The sequence below is a fragment of the Lepidochelys kempii genome, chromosome 19 (assembly GCF_965140265.1).
Source record: "Lepidochelys kempii isolate rLepKem1 chromosome 19, rLepKem1.hap2, whole genome shotgun sequence".
Lineage (NCBI taxonomy): Eukaryota > Metazoa > Chordata > Testudines > Cheloniidae > Lepidochelys > Lepidochelys kempii.
In genome coordinates, this window is record NC_133274.1 from 11709736 (window position 1) to 11725397 (window position 15662).

Here is a 15662-nt window from a genome sequence, read left to right on the forward strand (position 1 = left end):
TTGCAATATGAGATGTTAGTCTTACAGCGCCAGCTCCTGGAGCCCTGTGATTTCTCAATTTTTGTATTTTAAAAAGCAAGTTTCTAGCCATTATGGTTGCAGAGACTAGCTGGAGAACAAGACCTGAAAGCGGAAGGCAAAGCAAAAAAAGAAAAAACCCCAGCAATTATTATTTTAAGTGTCACATCATTGTCAAGCCAATCTCATGAATTTGGCCGGTGTCTAACTCATGATTTTGTAATGTTTGGGGCTGGCCCCATAGATGCCAAAATAAGTGCCAGGAAGAACTAGTTGTGTCTGTACAGGGCCTAGCACAGTGGGGTCCTGGGGCTTCCATGCCATACACATAATAAATACTGTAGAACCTCGATTGCCTGAACCCCAATCTTACGAACAACCAGTCACACAAACCTATTTCCCTGATAGGGGAAAAAAAATCACCTGACCAAAGCAATGCTGGTGAAGAAAAAGTCAACATCCCTCCCCATTCCAAAACCTTCAGTGCACTGGAAATCGCTATGAAGTGGTTCGAAGGGCAAGAAGAAAGCGAAGACGGTGCCCCGTCCTGCAATACTGCATTGGACCTACTGTACGTTTCAAGATGTTCCGTTTTATGAACGTTTTGCTTTTCTGAACTCCTCAGTCCCCAACTGGGTTGTAAGATAGGGATTCTACTGGAATAATAATAATGCAGATGAAAGAGAGACAGATGGAAATGCACAGATCTATAGATTAGATAAGGGGTGTAGGTGGGGACAGATAGATGGGTGTGCCTGGGAACAGCTAGCTAGCTAGATGGGTGTGCACAAGGACAGCTAGCCATGTGTGCATAGGGATAGCTAGTGGATGGGGATAGCTAGGTGGGTGTGCATGGAGATAGATACATAGATAGATAGCTCGGTGTGTATGCCTGGGATAGATAGATTACATAGATAATGGATGTGAAAGAGCATAGATAGATAGATAATGGGTAAGATGTCAGAAACCTACAGCAAGGGTAGCATAAAATCCCTCCTTTACCTGTAAAGGGTTAAGAAGCTCAGATAACCTGGTTGGCACCTGACCAAAAGGACCAATAAGGGGAGAAGATACTTTGAAATCTGTGGGGGAAGGTTTTTGTTTTGGGTTTGGGTGTTCTCTCCAGAGACAAAGAGGGAGACCAAGCAAGTAATCTAGCTCCTGGTGAATGATACATTTAAACTTACAGAAATAGTAAGTAATAGCAAGGAAATGTGTTAGAGTATCTTTTGTTTTAGCTTGTGAATTTTCCCTGTGCTAAGAGGGAGGTTTATCCATTTTTTGTAATGTTGAAGTTTTGCCTAGAGGGGAATCCTCTATGTTTTAAATCTTATTACCCTGTAAAATTACCTTCCATCCTGATTTTACAGAGGTGTTTCTTTTACTTTTTTCCCCTTTTTATGAAGTTCTGTTTCTTAAGAATCTGATTGCTTTTTAGTGTCCTAAAAACCCAAGAAGCTGGTCTGTGCTCACCTGCTTTACCTATTTGGTTGGTAGATTATTCTCAAGCCTCCCCACGAAAGGGGGTGAAGGGGCTTGGGGGGATATTTTAGGGAAACAGGAAGTGGTCCTTTTCCTGAATCTTTGTCCAACGCACTTGGTGGTGGCAGCAGTACTCATCCAAGGACAAGGAAGGATTTGTGCCTTGGGGACGTTTTTAACCTAAGCTGGTAGAAATAAGCTTAGGGGGTCTTTCATGGGGGTCCCCACATCTGTACCCCAGAGTTCAGAGTGGGGAGGGAACCCTGACAAAGAGGATAGATAGGTCGATAGATAGGTGGTGTGGCAGAGGATAGGCAGATCCATAGGTACTGTGTGGCTAGGGAGGGATGGGTGTGCCTGAGGATAGCTACCTAGCTGTGCCTAGGGGGGAAGGGACAGCTAGCTAGCACAGCATAGGGCTAGGTTCAGGGGGACCACAGCAGCATCTGGCTGGCGGTCTAGGTACATGGGGGCCACCGCAGAGAGACCGCCAGGCTGCTAGCGGAAAGCAACCCAGCCAATCACGTCAATCGCTGCAGGGGGTTGTGCTGGGGGCTGCAGAGGCCCCTGCCCCCCTCCCCAGTCCGGCCCGGGAAGCCACTGGCCGGCGGGCTCTGCCGGCTGCCCCGAGCTCGCCGCCTCCGTGAGCGGGGTTGGGCCGCCCCCTGCCGGCCCGAGCGGGGAAGGAGCCCCGGGCCCCCGCCGCGCTCCGGCCCCACGAGCTCTCCGCAGGCAGCCCCAGCAAACAGGCTCCTTCGCGGCAAGGGCTCAGGTAGGTACCGCCCGCCCCGGGGGCTCGCCCGCGGGGGGGCTGGAGAACGGGGGCGGGCAGGCTCCTGGGCTAGGCGCTGCCCCGGGGCTTTGCAACCAGGGAGGCGCTGCCCAGCGGCGGAGGGGCTCGGCCGGCTGCCCCCCGCCGCTGCCAGGGGAAGGAGCGAGGGGGGCCGGGGCGCCCGCTCCCCCCTGCAGCGCTCGGGCAGCCCAGCTGGGGCCGCGGCGGGGGCCGGAGACCCAGCGCTCGGCACAGCGCCCCCTGCTGCCGCGTCGGGACACGGCAGCGCCCCCTGCTGGGAAGCGAAGGCACTGCGGCGCCCCCCTGGCGCGCCTGCTGCCGAGAGACTACAGCGCCCCCCTGAGGCGTGGGACTTAGGGTGCAAGCGTCCCCTCTGCTCCCCTAACCCCGAGGGAATCTACCCAGCAGAGCCAGTGGTATTCTGCGCCCGTCCCCTCCGGGCTACGGAAGGACCCTTTGAGAAGGGTGTGGAGGGAGGGGGCTGGTTGGAGAGTCCCTGCAGAATGGGATCCACAAATCTAAATAGGGTCACCTGTGCCCTGGGGTGGGGTGCAGCCTAGAGGGGGCCAGTGGGTGAGTGTGTTCTGCCGTGTAGAGGATGCTCTGGGGGCAGTGATGGCTCCCTCCCTTCCGAATGGCCTGGGGTGGTCCCCTAGTCTCTGCTTTCTTTGCACTTCTTGTTCTAAACCCTTAGTCTCGTCACCATCCTAGATTGTCATTCTAGATCCTCCTTCCAGGCTCGTTAGCCTTCTGCACTATTGCTTTTCGTCAGGGCCACGGTGTGCATCCATTAGGAGAAGGTGGGAGAGCTGTGTGTGGGCGATCCTCCTGGCCTTGCTTTCTCCCCCGCTCTCCAGGGAATGGAGTCCAGCCCACCGGAAAAAGGCAGGCGGCTCTCCGAGACCTGGCACTCGCGGTGCTGCTGCTGTGGCCCCAAACTCTGCTGCTTCTGCTGGTGCTGCTGCAGCAGCTGCTTAAGGTGACTGCTCGGAGAGGGCGAGCATTAGAGGCTTGAGGGGCATGCATTTTACCCCTGTGGGGCTCTTTCGGATGAGACCTTTCAGTGGCGCTGGAACAATTTTTACAGTGGGGGTGCTGAAAGCCAGTGGTCCCCAAACTTTTTACTTTGCACCTCACCTTACCCCTGTCTGTGTCCCCTCTCCCCAGAGCCGGGGCCAGGACTGGGCCGTGGCTCCGGGATGGGGAGGGGACACGGACAGAGGTAAAGGGGCCAAGGCTGGGACCACAGCTGGGGCTGGCAACAGAGCCCCAAGCTCGGGTCCGGCAGCAGCTGAAACCCCGCATGCGGGTCTGGGAGCGGAGCCCTAGGCATGGAGCTGGCAGCTGGGACCCCGTGCAAAAACTGAGGGGAGCTGCAGCACCCCCCGCACCCCTAGTTCCCGCGCCTATGAGGCCTGTAATACCAAGGCCCTGTCTGATTTACTGAACACTAAAGATCCCACAGTCTTTACTGGTAAGAGTAAAGATTTGGTGTCCTGGCTGTGGCCTCATTCGTGTGTAGCATGATGTCTGGTGGGTGGGTGTCGTCCACGACCCTAGAGGTGTCTGCATTTCAGTGCTCCGGTGGTGCTGTCAGCTGGAGAGCTATTCACGTTGGAATGTTCAAATCAATAGTTAGAACTGATTTAGGAAGGATCGAGTGGGCAAAAGGAGAGTAGCTCTCTACGTCAAAAAGGGTTTCCAAGTCACTGATAACTCCAAAGCAAATGATCCTGAATGCTTATGTCCTAATCGATAAAACATGAAATGGGGTATTAGTTGGTGTCAGCCACAGCCCCCTTAAACCGCACGAAGGAAGAGGATGACCACTTCCTTACGCACCTATCTACAGGGTGTAGGGGGGAAAGGCTGCGGATCATGGGGGCCTTCAGTCTGAGTGACACATGTTGGAGGGCTCACGCTGGCAGGACTAAAACATCCTTGGAATTTCTAAAGCTTAGAGATGACAATTTCCTAGCTCAAAAAAAAGGAGTACTTGTGGCACCTTAGAGACTAACCAATTTATTTGAGCATAAGCTTTCGTGAGCTACAGCTCACTTCATCGGATGCATCTGATGAAGGGAGCTGTAGCTCACGAAAGCTTATGCTCAAATAAATTGGTTAGTCTCTAAGGTGCCACAAGTACTCCTTTTCTTTTTGCGAATACAGACTAACATGGCTGTTACTCTGAAACCTAGCGCAAAAAGTGTTGCAGCCAACATGGGGGAATTTTATGTTAAACCTGGTCCTAACAGATAAAGAAGAACTGATCTCACAACTAAAAGATAACAGTAGCTTAAGTTCAAGTGATCATGACTTGATTACATGTATAATGTGCAATGAAAATAAAGTCCAGACCACTAATATATTTACTTGGTGCTTTAATAGGGCCAATTTCACAAAGCTGCAAACAACTCTGAGCCAAATCAGCTGTGAGGAAGAATTTAGTCAGAAAAATGTGAATGATAATTGGGACTCATTTAAGAACACCTTACTAGATACACAGAAAGCCACAATCCCATGATTCAGGGGCCAGGCTGCTTCAAAAAAACTACGCAGTTTAGAGGGGAAGTGAAGGCAGCTATAAACACATGGAAGAAAGGGAAAGTTGATAGCAATGAATATAAATCAGAAGTTAGGAATTGTAGAAAATTGATAAGGGAAGCCAAGGGACGCAGGACGACATCTATGGCCAGCAGAGTTAAGGACAAAAGAAGTTTTTATAAATATATTAGGAACAAAAAGAATCCTGACAATAGTACTGGTCCATTACCAGATGGAAATGGCAGAATTATCAGTAGTAATGCAGAAAAGGCAGAAGTGTTCAATAAATATTTCTGTTAAGTATTTGGGGGGGGGAAAACATATGATGCAGTCTCATCATCTAGGGATGCTAGCACACTTTTCACTTGTATTTTTGGAGGATGTTAGACACAAGCCACTAAAGTTAGACATTTTTAAATCAGCAGGTCCAGATACCTTGCAGGCAAGAGTTTTAAAAGAGCTGGCTGAGGAGCTTGCTGGAGTGTTAATGTTGCTTTTTAATAAGTCTTGGAGCCCTCGGAAAGTTCCAGAAGACTGTAAGAATACTGATGTTGTGCCAATTTTTAAAAAGGGTAAACAGGATGGCCCAGGTAATTATAGGCCTGTCAGCTTGACATCGATCCCAGGCAAGATAATGGAGCAGCTGATAAAGGACATGATTAATAAAGACCTAAAGGAAGGTAATGAAATCAATGCAAATCAGTGTGGGTTTATGGAAAATAGGTACTGTCAGGCTAACCTATCATTGTTTTTTAATGAGATTACAAGTTTGGTTGATAAAGATAATAGTGTTGTCATAATAGACTTCTGTAACGCGTTTGTCTTGCTACAGCACGACATTTTGATTAAAAAACTAGAATATAAAATGAACATGGCACACGTTAAATGGATTAAAAACTAGATAACTGAAAGGTCTCAAAAGTAACTGTAACGGGAATGGTCACTGAGCAGGTCTCTTTCCGGTGGGCTCCCGGTTTGGTTCTTGGCCCTATGCTATTTAACATCTTTATCAATGGCCTGGAAGAAAACATAAAGTCATCACTGATAAAATTTGCAGATTACACAAAAATTGGGGGAGTGGTAAATAGTGAAAAGGACAGGTCACTGATTCAGAGTGATCTGGATCACTTGGTAAGCTGGGCGCAAGCAAACAATATGCATTTTAATATGGCCAAATGTAAATGTAGGAAAAAAGAATATAGGCCGTACTTACAGCACAGGGGACTCTATCCTGGGAAGCAGTGACTCTGAAAAAGATTTGGGGAAGGTGGTGGATAATCAACTGAACATCAGCTCCCAGTGTGAAGCTGTAGCCGAAAGAGCGAATGTGATCACCAGGAGAATCTTGAGTAGGAATAGAGAGGTCAGAGGCCTAGAAGTCCCAGTCAGGGATTGGGGCCCCATTGTGCTGGGCACCATATACACACAGAATGAAAAGACAGATCTTGTCCCAAAGAGCTTGCAATCTAAGTAATTATTGTTAGTTATCAAACAAACAATGGGGCTTTTCCTCAGTGTGGCTGAGCAGACACAGCAGGGAAAGGAGGGATACAGAAAATAGATGGAGCCCCCACATTGAGAATAATACCTCTCTCTTATATAGTGCTTTTCATCAGTAGATCTGTAAGTGCTTTACCAAGAGCATCAAAATCATTACCCTATTTAACAGATAGGGAAATTGAGGCACAGAGAAGGGAAGTGACATGCCCAAGGTGACCTAGCAGAGACAAGAGCAGAACCCCGGTTTCCTGCAACCCACTCTGTCTAGTACTCCATCCGCAAGCCACACCACTTCCCTTATCAACAGAATGATTCTCACAGGTTTCAGAGTAGCAGCCGTGTTAGTCTGTGTCAGCAAAAAGAACGAGGAGTACTTGTGGCACCTTAGAGACTAACAAATTTATTAGGGCATAAGCTTTTGTGAGCTATAGCTCACTTCATCAGATGCATTCAGTGGAAAATACAGTAGGAAGATACATATATACAGTGTGACAGATCCAGACCAGTGGGGTGCAGGAGTCTGGTCAAAGCCAAAGGGAGTGATAGCTCAGTGGTTTGAGCATTGGTCTGCTAAACCCGGCATTGTGAGTTTGATCCTTGAGGGGGCCATTAAGGGATCTGGGGTAAAAATTGGGGATTGATCCTGCTTTGAGCAGGGGGTTGGACTAGATGACCTCCTGAGGTCCTTTCTAACCCTGATATTCTATATTGGCCACTGGATGAACAGTTTCCTATTCCCTGAGTGACCAGAGTAGGGACTGCCCCTAGAGCAATCAGGAGCCTACCAGAACCAATTAAGACAAGCAAGCTAATCAAGACACCTGGAGCCAATTAAGAACTTTCTAGATTCAATTATGGCAGGCAGGCTAATCAGGACACCTGGTTTAAAAGGACCTCCCATCAGTTAGTAGGGGAGTGTGCCAGGAGCAGGGAGTGAGAAGGTGTGTTGCTGGAGGAGTGAAGAGTTCAAGTGTGATCAGGAGGAAGATCCTGCAGTGAGGATAAAGAAAGTGCTGGGGCAAAGGCCCTGGGGAAGTAGCCCAGGGAGTTGTAGCTGTCACGCAGCTGATACAGGGAACATTGTGGACAGCTGCTATCCACAGAGCCCTGGGCTGGAACCTGGTGTAGAGCGTGGGCCCCTGATCAGACGTAGGAGGAGTTGACCTGGTCTGTGAGAAACACCAGAAGGGAAAGTCTAAATTGGAAAGGGATCTGCCCTGTCCCTGACCCACTAGGTGGAACACAGAGACTGCAGGGTTTGTTCTCCATTTCCCCCACGCTGGCCAGTTATGAGGTTAGCTGAGTGGACGGCAGGTTTGAGCCACTAGCATGAGTGACCAAACTGAGGGCTGCCGTGAATCTCTGAGGCGAGCAAATCTGCCAATAAGCGCAGGACCCACGGAGGCAGAGAAGGAACTTTGTCACAACTGAGAAAATGAAAAAATGGGTCCTGCCATACCAACTCTAACGAGACTCACAGGTTTGTTACTCCAACCCAGAGAAATCTGCATGGTTACCGGTCCACTTGGGAACCATGTTTAGGGCTTGGATCCTCCTTGTTAACACAGATAAAATGTCCCTGCCACTCTCCACCACAAATTCCACGTCCGTCTGTTTCAGGAGTTGGACGGTGAGAAGGAGACAAAGAGACCGGTTCGGGCACAAGACATCCAGTGTCTCCCAGCTGGAGATCCCCCCGCCCTTCGAAGAAAGGTATGTTTGACGCCACCCAAAATGCACCATGCAGGAGGACGGGCCTCAGATAGCGACCAGAAGCTGGAATACAAGGAAGAACAATAAGTGGCTCTTTTTAAAAATTAAAGTCACCAAGTTTGGGTCTGAGCTGATCCCCTGGGTCGGAACATATGAGATGTGGGGAACATTCAGATCGGGTCCAAAGGTTGAGGTCAGGTTTATCTCCCAGGAACACTGTCCCGTGCATCTCCTTAGTTCTGGCTCTGCCACGGGAAAGAGTTGGGGATGATCCGGGGCAGCAGGGCCAGGGAGTACCACACGGTCAGCCCCATCAGCCCAGGAGTTGGGATAGGCACTCTGCGTGCCACTGAGCAGGTGGCTTGGGCAGGGAGTTGGGGCAGGTCCTGCACAGACTGAGTTGAGTCAGGGATGGATAGCAGCCAGGGGATGGAGGGGTGGGGTACTGAGAAGGGAACAGGTCATGCAATTGCCAGGACTCTGTCTAGAGGTCACGTCTCTCTCGCTCACTCTCTCCTCGTCTCCTAGGCTCACTGTAGAAGAAGCGGCCTCCTGGAAGCGCTCGTTTGATTGCGTGCTGGCGAGCCCGGCTGGCCGGAGCGTCTTCATGGAGTTCCTGCGGACGGAGCACAGCGACGAGAACATGGCCTTCTGGCTGGCCTGCGAGGAGCTCAAGAGGGAGCAGAGCCAGGAGCAGGTCTGCGAGAAAGCCAAGAAGATCTACCTGGATTACATCTCTATCCTGTCCCCAAGGGAGGTAGGTCTGCCACCGCCCTGTTGGGAGGCAGCTCAGGGGACCTCGCTCCCAGCTTATGCCTTCCCATTGTTGTCACCTTACAACGTAATGCAACACCAGGGAAACAAGGCCCTAAACACCAGGCACTGCCTTGAATATTGGGGGAGGGCAGCATAGAGTGTCTCCTTGCACCTGACGCCCCAGCAATGGGACCGTCTCCAAAGCAAGTGGTCCTCTGATATCAGCCAGCTGAGCTTCCCTGCAGCAGTTGCTTCTGGCTGTAGAGTTGACCCCTACTTTATTTGGAATGGGTAGGTCCTTGAGTTAGCTGTCCCGGTCTCACAGTTAGCTGCCAGGTCACAGCAGCTCACGGCACTTTGGAACCATCTATGCCAGTGCCCGAGAAAGGCTGGGGTCTCTCTTCTGCGGAAAAGGACCTAGGGGTGACAGTGGACGAGAAGCTGGATATGAGTCAGCAGTGTGCCCTTGTTGCCAAGAAGGCCAATGGCATTTTGGGATGTATAAGTAGGGGCATTGCCAGCAGATCGAGGGACGTGATCGTTCCCCTCTATTCGACATTGGTGAGGCCTCATCTGGAGTACTGTGTCCAGTTTTGGGCCCCACACTACAAGAAGGATGTGGATAAATTGGAGAGAGTCCAGCGAAGGGCAACAAAAATGATTAGGGGACTGGAACACATGACTTATGAGGAGAGGCTGAGGGAGCTGGGATTGTTTAGCCTGCAGAAGAGAAGAATGAGGGGGGATTTGATAGCTGCTTTCAACTACCTGAAAGGGGGTTCCAAAGAGGATGGCTCTAGACTGTTCTCAATGGTAGCAGATGACAGAACGAGGAGTAATGGTCTCAAGTTGCAGTGGGGGAGGTTTAGATTGGATATTAGGAAAAACTTTTTCACTAAGAGGGTGGTGAAACACTGGAATGCGTTACCTAGGGAGGTGGTAGAATCTCCTTCCTTAGAGGTTTTTAAGGTCAGGCTTGACAAAGCCCTGGCTGGGATGATTTAACTGGGAATTGGTCCTGCTTCGAGCAGGGGGTTGGACTAGATGACCTTCTGGGGTCCCTTCCAACCCTGATATTCTATGATTCTCCAAAGGGCTCTTGGCAGGGCCCTGGACAGCCAGGGCATCCCAGCAGAGCCGCTGCGTGAGGAGTCCTGGTCCCTGGGTTCAAGAGCGTTGCCCGTCTCCCTCCGCAGGTCAGCATCGATGCGAGTGTGCGCGAGTCAATCAACAGGTCCCTGGCGAGGCCCAGCGCGCAGATGTGCAACGAGGCCCAGGGGCAAATCTACACTCTCATGCACCGAGACTCCTACCCCCGGTTCCTGAACTCACCACTGTACAAGTCACTGGAGCAGAGACTGGCTGCGCTGGCTTGTGACACCTAGCCAAGCCCCGGGCACGCACACGTGTGTCAGGATACTGCCAGCTCCTTCAGCTTCCTGCCAGCTCCTCAAGGCACCGGGGGAAGATGGGACAACCCTAGAGACAGAGCCTCAGTGCTCCCTCTCTCCCCGTGGGTGAAGCCACTGATGTTTTGGTAGCAATGTTGATCTAGAACTTACTCTAGTCTGTCTGAACCAAACAAGATGTAACTCATGCTGGGCTTTGGGAGAATTTCACTAGGGCCTGTAGAGATGGGACGAGCCTGGGGTCCTAGAATTGGGAGCCTTTCAGAGCATTGTTTTTCCTAGAATTAGGATGGTATCTCTGTTGGCGTGGTTCTAGAGCATGGACGATATGTGTGGCCTGGACCACGGTTCTAGAACATGGATGGTCACAAGCTGGAGTGGGATCTAGAGTGTGGCTTGTGTGTGATCTAGGGGTTCTACTATATGACTTGTACATGAGTCTGGGTTTGTGGAACAAAGGTTATAGCTGATCTGTGATAGGTTCTAGAATGTGGGGCCTTCTCAATCTGTGGGGGCGTTTAGGATTGTGAAGCTTTGAGAACTTGAAGCACCGTGTTTTTGTTTTAGGGGCACGAAAAGTTCCCCACCAACATTTAATTGTGTTTCAGAATTTCTAAGAGTTTCATAAATCTCTTAAGTGGGCTTCTTCCCCACCTCTCTGAGCTAAGTCAACAGGGCTCAGTTACTCCCTTAGTACTGGAGCAGGTCCCAGCGGGCAGCACATTTAAAATCTGGCCAAGCAGCTCCCAGGCCTAGCTCTAGATGGTCACACGAGAAGACACTAACGTTATTTTATTTATCAGTTGGGGCTGCAAAAATTAATTCTGTCCCCTGAATGCAAAAAAAATAAAAATAAAAAAAGCCACAGGGGATTAATTTAAAAAAATGACTTGGCTGGTACATACCAGACATTACTAGCCACTCGCTAGAGTCTTTAGACCTTATGTGCAAAGGTGGCTACTTGTTTTGGTTGTCCACCTTTAGCCACCGTGGGCATGATTTTCAGAGGCCGTGAGCCCCCATATATCTAATGGGAATTACATGTACCCAGAAAAGCATCTCAGAGGCAGCTTGTGTTAGGTGCCCCAAAAAATCCTGCCTGAAAATTGGCTATTTAACAGCTCCTCTCATTGGCGCTACAAGATATCACTCATGTTTTATGATTTGTGGCCAGTCCTATCTAGCTCATTCGAAGAGGCTGCAACTTCTAAATGCCCAGGGAATGGGGGGGAGGGGGGTGCATGCGCACCCGCTTGGAAGCTTATGTATTAAATGAATCGGTGAATCTATCTTTTTTTCCCCTCATGAGAGGCATTCCCATCACAAAATCCCCCACCCCACATGCCATTAATAATGATGTAACACTTTCATCCATAGATCTCCACATGCTTAACAAGGGAAGAGCAGAACCATCATCCTTGCTTTGGAAGGGGGGGGAGGGGTGGAACTTAGGCACAGAGCAGGGAAGTGACTTGCTCAAGGTTGCACAGCAGAGCCAGGACTAGAACCCAGGTTTCCCAACTCCTTCTCTGGTGCCCGAGCCATGGGACGATGCTGCCTCCACTCACTGGCACCTTTGTTCCACCATTCCCCTTTCACGCATCTATCAGCATAATTCCAGTGGATACAGTCACTGCCAGAGCAGACCTCAACATAGTAATACCCAGCTCCTCCCAGCAGATTTACAAATATAGGTCAGTAGCGTGAGCCCTATTTTGCCAGCAAGGAAATCGAGGCACGGAGCAGGGACATGCCTTCCCAGGGTCACACAGCAGGCCAATGGCAGAGCCAGGAATAGCGTGCAGGACCCACTAGCCCCAGTCCAATGCTCTATCCACTAGGCATTGCAGCCTCCTTAACAGAGATGAAGGCACAAATGGCTTGTGGTTTCAGATGCCTCCATTTTTGGGGTGCTCAGCGTGAGAACCCTTCAGAAAGCACTCAGCCCCCACCTCTCAAAACCAGGTGCCCATTAGCAGACACCATAAAGCGAGGCACCCCCAGTCACTTATGCAAACGCAAACCTAGGGCCTGTTTGTTCTGTGTGAACGTTAAAGATCCCAGGGCACTTTGCGGTGGAGTAGACTTTGCTCTGGAGACCTTGGCCTAAATGACCCCTACTCCCAATTCTGTGTGCCACTTGGCTGCTACCCTCCACCCCAGAGCTGGCTGCATGTCAGCAGCACTGTCCATATCGCGTTGGTGACGGGATTTGGGCAGAAAGGCACGAGAGGTATAACATTACAGTAAGAATGGCTAAGTCCCCAGCATGCTGGGGTTCGAAAGCACAAATACCCAGCCAACACTCTTTACACCTTTATTGCTCTAGCTGGAGATTTGCTCTCCCTTTCACCCCCACTTTTTTGGGGGGAGCAGGGACACATTCTATCTTCGAGAGAAAACAAAGCTGGCTGATCCATACGCTGTGTATGGCAGGGGACTAGCGCCACGGCCCCCTGACTGCTGGAGATAAAGGGATGAAAGCAGGCAGGCACCCAGCCCTGTCTGTGCTGAGCCTGAAGTGGGTCATAAGAGCAGGATTGAGGTGGCAGGAGCTCTGACCCTCTATCCCATCCCACCCCCGTGCTTTCTCTTCTCTATCCTGCCACTCCTCTACCTCCTTCAGCCTGTCAGCATGGGGCCCAGTGATTTCCAGTCTCGCTCGGTGAAGCTCAAAAGTCTCCCCAGTTCAGAGTGGTTAACCCCCCCAAAAGTTTGGTGCTGAAGGTAGGAGGTGGCGCTGAATAACAGCTTCCCCCCATGTGACTCCTGCTCCTCTCGGGTCAGGCGTACCGTTAAGAACAGCCTCCCTCGCCTGGAATTTTCCTTGGCCAATCCCACCTGGAATCAGGATACACAGAGGCAGCCGCCAAGAAAGGGCACAATTATTTACAACGAAGAGTAACTGCACTTCGGGGTGTGGGGTTTAAAATCAGGTTCCAGGATCAAGTGTAGCAGGGAATTAGGATCAAGTCTTCGTGTAATATCCAGTTTGCAGAAAACAAGTCACCAATGGGAAGGAGAGACCCACGAACAGGTGCAGCTAAAGCCCTGTGCATCTTCAGCTCTCATCTTCTCGGGAAGGAAAGGAGGGTCACTGGTTTTAAAACAGGAGCTCGCTGTCATTCAATGGACTTCCCCCTGAAGGGCAGGAAATCCCTCACTGGCTGGCTGGAGGATTAATACTCCAGGACTGCACCACCGAAATGCCAGCAGAGGAGGAATTAAAGGCAGTCTATCTCCCTCTGTTAGCTGTTTTTGCAGGGGGAGTTTGGTGTGTTGTGACCACACTCAGGGAAAATACCCACATGTAAAGAGAATGTCTGCCCTGATTTGGGTGAGAAGGCTCCCGCTGTTCTACTGGTTCCTCTACTGCACCCTAATTCCCAGCCACCTTCAAACCCATTACAATCCCTCTCATCCACACACCACAAAGCAGCCTGAGAGCCCGGTGAAGACAAGGGGAGCTGAGTGCTAACTCTACAGGGTATGCATACCTAGTAGATCCTCTATGGAGAACTGCCCAGGGGAGCCAGAGAGCAGCCTATAAGGCTGTGCCTATGGGTCTGGGGGAGCCCAAACAGCGTGGCAGTTGCCTGCCTGTATGGCGCCTGTTGCCCCCAACAGCCCTTTATAGTGGGGCTGAAATAAGGGGAGAACTGGTCTCTTCTCATGGTACTTCCCCCATCCCAGAGCCGAAACGCCATCTGTTAGGAGACCAGCCCTCCCAGCAGCCAGTTACACATACGTCCGTGCAAAACGCATGCCAGAAGCCAAGCACACCCCTGGCAATACTTCATCGCAGCCCAGGGACCTGGGTGTCAGCCAGCAGGACTCCACCTGCTCCGAACCCGGAGCGGGAGCATCCCCAGGGTGCTGTCAAGGGCAGAGTGGAAGGGGCTTTCGGTGCCCCCTGGTGGCTTGTGCGAGGACTGATGCCGACACAGCCCCGGAGAGCTGCCTTCCAGATCGGTTCAGGCAGAGGGGGGTAGACGGGAGTCTTCACTCCAGGAATGACAATTTGAGACACACCGGCCTGTGGATTGCCCTGGGCAGGGGACAGTAGGAAGCCTCTGCCTCCGAAAGCAAATGCTGCCTGGGATTTGGAAAGCCCCTCTCCCATGCATAACAGGGAGATTCGCCAGAGACAGGCCGCCGAGATTCAGGGATCACCCAGCTCATAAAAACAAACAGGGGTCAGCTTAACCTGGCCAATGAAAGGGACGAGCACGGGCGAGGGGGCTGGGCACCTCGGCTGCTGCTAGGCTACTTCCTGTGAGCTCGACAAACAGCACCCCAAAACCTCTGGCAGGGCAGATTTCCCCTGGGCTCTGTCATGCTCCACGCACCCACTGCTTCCTCCAGGGTGATGGACTAGAATGACCCAGCAGGTCTTTCCAGGCTAGGGTTCCAATGATCACTCCAGTCAAAATATAGACATCAAAAAAGAGGAGTCTCCTAGGGACTGGCACCCTGGCATCGCACCTTCTGGGCTTGAGGCTCGGGTACCCCTAACGCCAAACAATCCCTCCCTCTAGCCAGTGAGTGAATCCTCATTACATTCTCGGGAGCCAAAAGGGAGGGACTTTCAGCTCCTCTCTCAACAGGTTAGTTCTCTTCCCTTCCCCTCCCCCCACCCCCAGTTTCAAATTTAGATGGTCAGAGATAATCCTTTGCCGTCTGGCTGCATCGTCTCCGCGGGTGGCCCGGGTGCAAACAGGAGCGGCCTCAGCAGAACTGGAAGACAACACAGGAGGGAACAAGTGAGTGACTCCTCTCCTGCTGGGGCTAACTAAGCTTCTAGCAAAAACACCACTAAAGAGACCAGGGTCGGTTCAGGAGTGGGCTCCCGTTGCTGGAGGGTGCAGAGAGAGAGAGAGAGAGAATGAGATTCAGGAATCCAGAAGGACACTTGCTGGTGTATTTTAGGTTGGAGGGGGATGACAAACAGGCACTGAGTTCCAGACCAGTGGTTTTCAAACTTTTTTTCTGGCGACCCAGTTTAAAAAAACTGTTGATGCCGGCGACCCAAAGGAGCTGGGGATGAGGGGTTTAGGGTGTGGGAGGGGTTCAGGGTTGGGGTAGAGGATTGGGGTGCGGGGGTGAGGGCTACGGGGTGGAGCCGGGAATGAGGGAGCTCTGGGCTGGGGCAGGGGGTTAGGGTGCAGGAGGAGATCAGGGCTCTGGGCTGGGGGTGCAGGCTCTGGGCTGGGGCCAGGGATGAGGGGTTTGGGGTGCAGGAAGGGGCTCCGAGTTTGGGGGGGACTCAGGACTGGGGCAGGGGATTGGGGCGCAAGGTTGAGGCACGAGTTTACCTCGGGTGGCTCCCAGTCAGCGGCACAGCGGGGGTGCTAAGGCAGGCTTCCTGCCTGTCCTGGCACCATGGACTGCGCTGCGCCCCAGAAGCAGCCAGCGGCAGGTCCGTCTCCTAGGCAGAGGCCCGCAAG

At 51.5% G+C, this 15662-nt stretch overlaps 2 protein-coding genes across 5 annotated transcripts in view; one reads left to right on the forward strand and one right to left on the reverse strand.

Annotated features, from left to right (window-relative positions):
- Nucleotides 1–975: 975 nt before the first annotated feature.
- Nucleotides 976–11604, forward strand: LOC140900587 (regulator of G-protein signaling rgs-2-like). Its single transcript, XM_073318092.1, has 5 exons — nucleotides 976–997; nucleotides 2149–2272; nucleotides 7958–8050; nucleotides 8579–8807; nucleotides 10003–11604. The coding sequence occupies exons 1-5, from the start codon at nucleotides 976–978 to the stop codon at nucleotides 10189–10191; spliced, it is 657 nt and encodes a 218-aa protein (XP_073174193.1). The 3' UTR covers nucleotides 10192–11604.
- Nucleotides 11605–12518: 914 nt separating this feature from the next.
- Nucleotides 12519–15662, reverse strand: part of TCEA3 (transcription elongation factor A3) — a 29998-nt gene continuing 26854 nt past the window's right edge. For all 4 annotated transcript variants that reach the window (XM_073317927.1, XM_073317926.1, XM_073317924.1 and 1 more), the window contains one exon: nucleotides 12519–14952. In XM_073317927.1, coding sequence (XP_073174028.1) covers nucleotides 14944–14952 — 9 coding nt within the window. In that variant the 3' untranslated portion in view covers nucleotides 12519–14943. The remainder of the gene's footprint in view (nucleotides 14953–15662) is intronic.